This window comes from Anas platyrhynchos, chromosome 5 (genome assembly GCF_047663525.1).
Source record: "Anas platyrhynchos isolate ZD024472 breed Pekin duck chromosome 5, IASCAAS_PekinDuck_T2T, whole genome shotgun sequence".
In the NCBI taxonomy this organism is placed as follows: Eukaryota; Metazoa; Chordata; class Aves; order Anseriformes; family Anatidae; genus Anas; species Anas platyrhynchos.
Window position 1 is genome coordinate 34,774,843 of NC_092591.1, and position 9,373 is coordinate 34,784,215.

The following is a 9,373-nucleotide window of genomic DNA, read 5'->3' on the forward strand; positions in this document are numbered from 1 at the left end:
TTGAAAAACAAAACTTAAAACCACCCTTCAAAGTATAAATCTTCTTGCAGTTCTCAGTATTTTCTTATTAAGTAATTTGTTCTTAATCTCTTGGGCTGGCATTGAGTTGTTGCATTGGTTGCAATAAAACCTTCAGTATTTATTAACTACTTTTGACCGGCAAGTTATGCCAGGCAAAAAGTAACAAATGGGACTAAAAAAAGATCTTTTAAATATTATTTTCCCCTTAAACATCCTAGAATTGGTTTGATAGCTTGGAATCTTGTAGCTAAAGAACAATGGCAGAGTAATCCAGATTTTCCTAGACTGGTGGGTTTTACATGGTGGTTTGCCCTGTAGGTCATATAATCTTACTGGTTCAAATGAGCCTGCTTGTTTAATACCTTCTGTATTAAGCAAAAAGCAACAGTGTCTGTCCTGTCAATACACCTTGAAAGAAATCGGACTCCAGCTTATTTCTCTTTCATCTTTTAGTGCTGTTACTGATTTGACTAGGCGTTGTGCAAGGTAAGATTGTGTAGTTTGATTTGTGGCTCTGTGACATCTATTACAGGAAGAAGCAAGGCTGAAGACTCTCGCAAGTACAAGCACTTTATGTACAGAATCCAGCCTCAGCCTCTCCTCTGGCCCAACGTCTGGTTACAACAGTAGCAATACTGCTGCCTATGCTGCCAGTAAACTCAGCAGCTGGGATGGACAGGTGAGAAAGAACTGCCTTGTGAGACTCATGTCTCCTAATGCTTCCACAGTAACAGAGAGAGAGAACAAGGATAGAAACCTTTTATTCTGATGGTTCATATTCTGTTGCAGCTATCAAGCAGGGCAAGTTTGTGTCAGTAGTGCACAGACGGGTTACATGGGGTAGAGTATTACCACATAATTGCCAGAATACAGTGACTCTCATTTTTTCTGAGATTTTTTTTTGTTTGTTTAAATGTAAGAGCCAGTGTGTACTGTTGACATCAATGCCGCTATCTGTCACGTTTTTAGAAAGAAGGAGCATTTGCTTGTGGTAAACCAGAATCTGGTATTTTCACTGTGCCTCCCTCAATGAAGAAAGATGCACAGATTGATTTGAGAGTTTGTGTGTGTGTAAAAATGAACTTGTAAAGTACTTTTTAGAGTAGGTACCTATGCTAGCTTGTCACACTTTGTTTGCTAAACTTCCAGAGTTGAGCTACCCTTTCTTAACCTAATCAAAGGCAAAGGACTTATCCTATGATATAGAGAAAATTACAATCTTGTAAAGCATGTTTGTTAGGAATATTCCACTTGCTGTGTAATGTTTTATTTTTCCTGGTTCAAACCAAAAGCCCCCATTTCTGCTCTTTCCTAAACCAGGTTTCTTCTGGAAATGTATTGCTTTCAAGAGATGCACGAGGTCGTTCAGCTGTTAGAAACAGTCAACTTTATATGTTAGAGCAACTACAGAAGGATTCAACGTTGGGTAAGTAAATCATACATTTGCTTATGTCTGAGTTGTATCCCAAAACCTAATGATATTTGTTACTTATGGAAGTCCAAATCTGATTCTAGTATTTTGAGGCTGTCTTTCTATTACATGAATTCAGAAAAATACTGTCCACCAGTAGCTAGAGTTTGGAAAAGTAAATGCAGATTTGGTTCTTTTGTTGTTGTAACATAATTGTATAGAGAGGCTGGGAGGAACATAATTGTATAGAGAGCATGAGGCTAAGGCTGCAAAGAATATAGGACCATACATGCAAGTTGTTATTTTTATTCCCAAAATTCATGTTGTCTATTCTTCTTCAAATTGTTAGCGTGTATGTGGTTAATAACCTTTAAAGTTGAGTGATGTAAAATATAACTGCGGTGTAATTATCAACACATAGATTGTCTAGACAAATAATATTGTCAGTCGTTCATCAGGATCGTGTGGATCAGTTGCTGTAATAGAGGGTTTAAATCCCTGTAAACTGCTTAATATTACACCTTCTGCAGCAATTTAGTGATTGTTTTCCTCTTTATATTTTCCACTTACAACTTTTTTTTGTCTCCTGCAGAAGCCAGCAGAATTCAGCCACCCCTTCCTTCTAGTAGCATCAGCTGTAGGTTCACCCATGGATTAACTATTTCAGTCAGCTCCTCTTCAACAAAAGGATACGAAGATTTAGCCAAACATATCTTAGCCAATGCTACCACTGAGGTGAGTAAATAAGCACTTTTTGCTTTTTCTTGTACCTCCTACTGGAAGTTGTACTGAAAGTGTGTTGGACAAGACTTACTTTACGCTCCCAGCTGCTACTTGTTAGGTACAGAGGAGGACACTGATCAGTTTTAAATGTGGAGGAAGGTGAGGCAGGCTGCAACAGTGGAAGAGCAGTTCAGGAGAGTGTTGCATGTTAGCTGAAATGCATCAGTGAATATGGTGAAACTGCTGAACTGAACTCTTCTAGTTCCCAAGGATTTGTGCAGTGCAGGTTTTATATATCTGTGTAACCATGTACAACGGTGTAGCCAGAAGGAAAGCATACAAACTTCATGTTTCAGGATAGAAGCACTTGATTTGGAGACATGTGCTTCCTCACTCCCTGTTTTCTCACAATAGCCTAGGATATTGTATATTAGGCACATATAAATCCTCCTTCAGCAGAGAGCAAGTCAGGCTGTCTCTTACTACTCCCAAAAGACTATTAGCACTATAACGCTAAGTATTTATTGTAAAGCCAAGTGAGTAGAAGACACTGTAACAGCACGCAAGAGCTGAAGACAATTCATATGACTTTCTCTTACCTCTACATTTGTCATTGTTTTCTAAGGTAATGGCAGCATGCTCTCATAACCTGAGGAATCTCTACATGTGCCAAGCAGCAGGTGGTTGGAAGTAAGTTTATGGCAGGTCTTTATAATGGGAGATTTTTAATGCAATTTACCCTTTTTTGTGCCAAGACTTTTCATTTGTGTTTGACAGATACCAGTGTACAGAAAAAGAGGTGCTGGTTTACTACAAAGTTTTCCCTTCAGCAACAAAGCATGGATTCTTGGGAGCAGGAGTGATAGAAAGACCTCTCCCATCTGTGTGGGGACTAGTGAGAGATCCTGGGAAAAGGCATCTGTATGACAGAACCATCAACACAGCTCGAATACACAAGAAGGTAACCAGCCACATCCAGCTGGGTGAGTACCAACACAACCAACTGACCAGCACTATCATTAGGTACTTTCTCAGCTTAGATTGAAATAAGATGTCTCTAACTTTCTTCCTGGTTGACAATTTTTCCAGTTTGAATAAATGATTTCATTATTTAATAAGGGAACTTCCCTTTTGCAAGACTTGTTCAAAGTACAGCTTGTATTAAATGGACGCTGCAGCAGTACAGATAGAAGCAGTAGTTTAAAAGTCAGAAGATCAGTAGAATAAACCTTAAGTAACTTGAAAAAGTAGTATCTTAATGACACATATTGTTTATAGCATATTAACTAGAACAGCTGCAACAAAGAGTTAAAACGCATTCGTACAGTTAAGGGAAGTTGTGACAAGGTAAAGTTGTCCAAGCCTAATTCCTCCTTTCTTTCTTTCTTGGATGCTTTTTCCACAGTGTATTTAGTGACTGATACCTCCCTGTGTTACCTAAAGCAACCCCGGGACTTCTGCTGCATCACTGTAGAAGCCAAAGAGGTAAACTGCCTGTTTTCTCTAAGTAACTCTTCTAAACTCATGGTTCAAGAAGAGAAGGAAGAGAAGTTAGTGCTGATAATTCCAGAAATGGCAGTGGAAGAAAAAAAGCTATGCTGATATGATACAAGTGATTTATGTATAAAATCCACTTGCAAGTGACAATCATGAATCAAGTCCTATGAGGTAGTAATATAATTGTTACAGCTTATTCTGATCACAAACAAACAGGATTCTATGAAAACAAGAGCTTATTTAATAAGTAATATGAGAAATATGTGTCACAGTAAACAAAACATTACTGTCCGTATAAAAAAAAAACTCAGTGTCTTCTTTACACTTTCTCACATGCAGGAGAACTTGTCTGTCTTGGCTATTCAGTCTGTCTACGATGCTTCAATGCCTCACCCTTGTAAAGACGTGGTGAGAGGAGAAATTCTGCCAAGCGCCTGGATACTGGAACCTGATGTAGTGAATGGAAGAGAGATCACCAGAGTTATTTACATGGCACAGGTAGGATTTTGCAGTATGTCCAACTCTGGATGTGAAAAGCTGTTACATTTCAGAGGTAGGAAGTAACCAAAGATATTTATTTATTTATTTATTTATTTATAAATAAATAAATAAATAAGTGTGTGCATATATACACACACACACACACTATAATATATATAAAATACATTAGTATATATATTATATATAGCATAATTTTATGTGTATATATATAATGTGTGTGTATATATACACACACAATAGAAATATATATTTAATATTATATTTAATTTTATAATATGTATAATTATATATACACACATATAATATATATTATATATATTATATTATTGTATATTGTATTTATTTTATATTTTAATTATATATTATAGAAATATATATTTTATATATTTCTATTATATTGTGTGTGTATATGTATATATACAAACATGTTATATATATAATTATGCTATATATATAATATATATACTAATATATTTCTATTATGTTGTCTGTGTATGTATGTATACACACAGAGCATAGCATAAGACTTGTATTAAGTGACCATAGAATTCACCTCCACCTCATGCCCTGAATTACTGTACATCATGTTAGATACCAGTTTTAAGACAGTGCTTTTAAGCACTTCATCCCATGTTTTTACAGCACCTCAACCTGCATCTTTGGACACCAAGGCTCTTCTATAAATGCTTATTTGCAATTTAGTATGTTACATTCTCATATGGTGAGCCAGTAGCTTATTCATCCAGTGACAGAGACTGGAGAATCCTGTTCGCATTTTCATCTTGTTATAAACATACATGTACATGTACATTGGTTATGTTGTTTTCAAAATGCATGACAATGCTTATTGTTAACTTTCTTCAACAAAAGTCATTAAATCTATGCACCTAACAGATATAAAAGAGAAGTCAAGACAGGGATTCCAGTTAAGAATTAGAATACAGTCATCTGAGAAGTAGGCTGCATTTGAGACAGCAGTTCCAATCACTTAGAAACATCCAGAAGAGAACACCATGCTCTTCTTAACTTTAAAGGGCTCAACTTAGAGCTAACTTTAAAGAATTAATTCCATTTATAGGATTTTTTGATACAAGTTTTAAAATATTAGCTTTAAATAATTAGTGTATGCCTTTGAAATGCATATATGTAATGTATATGCATTTTACAATATACATTTTATATTGCTCTTTAATTAATATATGCATAAGAATTTTCAGCACCACTGTTTCAAACTAGCAATACTTGGTCGAAGCTCAAACTCAAAACCAGTGTGGGTGGGAAAGCAGTATCGAATATGCCAAGCTTTGATTGTCCATAGAGTATTGGGAAGAAAAGATATAAACCACCATGCAAATTGCAGCATCAGAGCTATTCCAGGCAGGATAAATGTTTTGTACAAAAATGGGTACAACACAGCCACAACCACATACCTTTCTTCTACTTTCTACAGGTGGATCTTGGTGCTCCAGCTATCCCAGCAAGGCTCCTGAGTTCCATTGCAAAGCGCCAGCCTCTGGTCATTGCTCGACTAGCCCACTTTCTTGCTAGTTAGCATTTAGAAGAAACCAGAATATTTAAGAACATGTGAAAGATCATCAAGAGACGCAAGCATCCATAAGGGTAATGTAACATACTGGCTCATAAGACAGGCACAGTCAAACCTTACTTGAGGAGTCTCGTTGGTAACTTTGGACTATACAAAGGTACAGTTTGGAAAAAAAAGGATCGTTTTAGCAAATGCTGCTTAGAAGAAATCCAGCAAGTTTTTAATGAGGAACCTGTCTTTCTGGAGACAGATGTGGAAGAAATCCCTTTGGAGCAGTTAGGAAGGTGTGCTGCCTCTACCCACAGCAGAGGAAGAGAATTCTGTTTACAATATCCAGGACCTTACATACAGAAGTGTATTACTTCGTTTTAGTTTTTGAGGAGTTGTTATAAAGATCAATATTCTCTCTTCAAGGAAGTTTAAGCAGTGGTGAGAAAAAAGCAATGGAAACAATTAAACACAGTAAAAACTTCAAACAGTACACACATGGCTTGAGAGCTTTTACAAGTTCTTAAGCAGAAGTGCAAGGCCACTTACTGACACTGAGCTAAGTATCAAATGCGGAATTCCTCAAACAGTAATGATATAGTCCACTTGCCAGGCTAAATGATTTACTTCCCTTTGAAGGGAGGTCAAAATCAGCACGATATCCACTAGCCACCCTACACCCTGGCTAGATTTTTCTCATCTAGTTTGCTGACTACTTCCAGTAGGCAGCGTAGGCTGTTTCAGATTGCCACTACACTATGCAGCAATATTGGAAATCACCACACCTCAGGACACAGTTCTACTGCACTGCAGATTTAGGTGCTTTGAAGTAGAGAAACCAAACTGACAGTTGTGAACAATAAGACCTTGTCATTAATAGGGAATAGTACTGAGTAATCAGCTTGTTGCTAGAATTTCAATCCCGCAAAGAGAGTAGCTCCAGCACTTTTCCATAATGGCTTTTTCCACCTGCCTTTCTATACTTAAGCACACCCAGAAGCATTAAGAATTGAAAATCTAGCGCAGACCATGTTCTTACCATCACGCTTCTGTTCACAACATGAACAGCTGTCTTCACAGCAGCGAATAGAGTCTCCCCATTCAATTACCTCATTTCTGTTGAGCTTTGTCCAACAATCCTGTTGTTAGGCTTTACATGCTTGGTCACACATTCCTAAAATGAAACAAAACCACAATCAAATATCTAAATAACTTCATTTAGTTCTTCAGCACAACAGTAAAGAATCATTTAGATAACTAAGCAATAAAAGCTGCTATAATATTCTTTCTTTAGTTCAAGAAAAGCCGACATAGTTCAAGAAGCTGTTGCACTTGAGATTTGTCAAGTGAGAAATGTGTATTCAAGCATCCACCTTACCATTTGGCCTCTGCTACTTTAACACACTTGCAGTAAGAGACATATTTCCCCAGCACACAATGAAGCTAGTTGCACTTCTCACCTTTGTGTCACAAGCCGAGATCTACTTTTAACTATAACTTTGCACAGGCGTAATTTTGGCTCTCAGCTTCTACGTTACTTCCTGTCATGAATAGATTAAGTTTTAAAACAGAAGATGGTAGCTGTTTTAAATTGATATTTAAGAAAATAGCAGTTTTGAGGCATACCAGCAAGGCTCTTTCCCCCGCCCTTCCCCAGACTATACCAGGTAGGAAAATAGATTTCACTTTATAAATTTGCTTTGCTTTCATCTTTAGGTGGTCCTGGTTAAAAGTTACCACCACTATATTACCATGCCCTTTTGAAGAGGCTCAGCCTTTTCTTAAAAGCCTGCCAAATTGAGTCATGGCACGGTTTGCTTCCAGCGTTATGCATCTTCCGTGGCCCCAGCAGCTGCACAAAAAGACAGCTTTCCACATTTGGGACCTGTCATACCTTTCTGTGGGAAGCAAAAAATAAAAAAATAAAATAAAAAAAAAAAAGAAGATTGTATAAGGCAATATATAAAAGCCCTAGAAAAAGTGAGTGGAAACTGCAGCACAGGGTATTGGCTCCGTCCCCTGTGCTGCTTCCAACAGATTTCAGGCAGAGGTGAGGGAGGTCTTCATACATTCTACAGGAGATTTGCTCAGTGCTTCGCTTCTTTTCTTTTATTTTAGACATGGCACTAGTGTTAAAGTAGTTTTGTAGGAAAAACATCAAGGGGGACTCCTGTTGGTTGATACCAGTGCCTATGAAGGATAATGTCTTATTGTACAGTGCATCAGATGTTTATTTTTATATATACATAAGATTGTTTTTTCTATGTTTACAAATTAAGTTATTTATATATGCTTGTTTTGAAACGTTTTTATATGCTATCAAAGCTAATTTTTATTTTTATCGGTATTAATGTAACTTTTTTTTAATACAATCTTCACTTGATACTAAAAAGCCTATTTATATGAATGTTTTCATTTGCAAATATAACATTTTATGGTACCTGTTACGTATGGCATTGGTTTGTTTGGAAGGAAGAAATAAAAACCTAGCAGATACCTAATCTGTTAATCTACAATGGGAAAAACCCAACTTCCTGTAAATTACTGCTGAGCAGTAGATGATCAGACCAAGTGTCTTGTACCACCTACTGTTGCATCTCTGCTCTTAATCAAGATTGCTATTTTCATATTCACAATAAATGGTATTTTCTACACAAGAAAGAACATGCACCGTGTGGTATTTTCCTCTAGTTCAGATACCTGTCTATGGAACTGTACTTACACAGGAAAAGGTGCTGTCCAAAGTGGACATTTGCACTGGATTAAGGAAAAAACATAAAGGCTAGCTTGTGATATATGTTGTAGGGGTCCTACTTCTCCAAGTAGGAATTTGTGGCACATGAGCCAAGCAGCTAATCACTGCTTTAATTTGGTTTCTGTGACTCGGTGCCTAGTCCAAGCAAAGGGTTTTTTGTTTTGTTTTGAAACAAGGCACTGACTGAAGCATCTTATTGAGGCTGGTTACAAAGCTCCTGCAACCTGAACATCTATAAGGGAGTTAATACAGTTCAATTTATCTCTCAAAAGATAATGAGGAATAGTCTGCAGTAGGAAAGACAGATTCAAGGAAGGCTGCATGCTCTTACCTAGCCTGCAATGAACTCCTGTCCCTACTGTCCCTCCAGTGCTATGCAATTGTTTCTAAGGCTGTCTATAAAGTCATGTGTCTGCCTTTACATAGTAACCACAGAACGTCCAGGAACTGTATTAACTGCACAAAGATAAAAGGAAATAAAAAGAGGTATTTCTTACCTGCTGCTTCCCACTGAAGAACTGGATTCTGCCCCACAGGGCACAACTGTACGCTCTGGTAGTAGTACACTGGTCCTCAGGCTTGGCCACCTTTCAAAGGAAGATTTCCAGGCACGTTGTGTTAGAGAAGGACTATTCAGGTATGTTGAGTTCATGAAACCAGTACTGGCTAGGGTATCCATGCAAACAGTTTTATATATAATACCCAAATAAAGTCAGTTCTAGAGACAAGAGCACATTTTTATCATTATTGTTTCAACCTTCTCCCTCCACCTCCCATCATATAACAAAATATACTTCAGTATAAGCAAAGCAATAGCATGCAGGACAGAAGTTACCATATGTTCTCTGCACGACGCTTCATGGCAGCGTACCTTTCTGTACCTTACCCCAGTACAAAGAGGTTGTACATCACCAGCTTGGACACAAAACAG

The 9,373-nt window shown here is 37.3% G+C and overlaps 1 protein-coding gene and 1 long non-coding RNA gene across 7 annotated transcripts in view; one reads left to right on the top strand and one right to left on the bottom strand.

Annotated features, from left to right (window-relative positions):
• The window catches only part of STARD9 (StAR related lipid transfer domain containing 9), a 106,318-nt gene extending 98,768 nt beyond the window's left edge, over window positions 1-7,550 (top strand). For 5 of the 6 annotated variants that reach the window (XM_027458580.3, XM_027458581.3, XM_027458584.3 and 2 more), the window contains 8 exons: window positions 554-700; window positions 1,342-1,447; window positions 2,025-2,167; window positions 2,781-2,845; window positions 2,933-3,138; window positions 3,561-3,640; window positions 3,992-4,150; window positions 5,604-7,550. In XM_027458580.3, the coding sequence (XP_027314381.1) occupies window positions 554-700; window positions 1,342-1,447; window positions 2,025-2,167; window positions 2,781-2,845; window positions 2,933-3,138; window positions 3,561-3,640; window positions 3,992-4,150; window positions 5,604-5,705 (1,008 nt within the window). In that variant the 3' untranslated portion in view covers window positions 5,706-7,550. Of the gene's footprint in view, window positions 1-553; window positions 701-1,341; window positions 1,448-2,024; window positions 2,168-2,780; window positions 2,846-2,910; window positions 3,139-3,560; window positions 3,641-3,991; window positions 4,151-5,603 lie in introns of those variants that run through there. The other variant, XM_027458585.3, reaches the window with a different exon arrangement.
• On the bottom strand, window positions 3,233-5,697 carry LOC140002642 (uncharacterized). Its single transcript, XR_011809685.1, has 2 exons — window positions 5,584-5,697; window positions 3,233-4,100 (listed from the first exon to the last, which is right to left on the bottom strand). It is a non-coding gene; the product is annotated as an uncharacterized lncRNA (long non-coding RNA).
• Window positions 7,551-9,373: the final 1,823 nt, after the last annotated feature.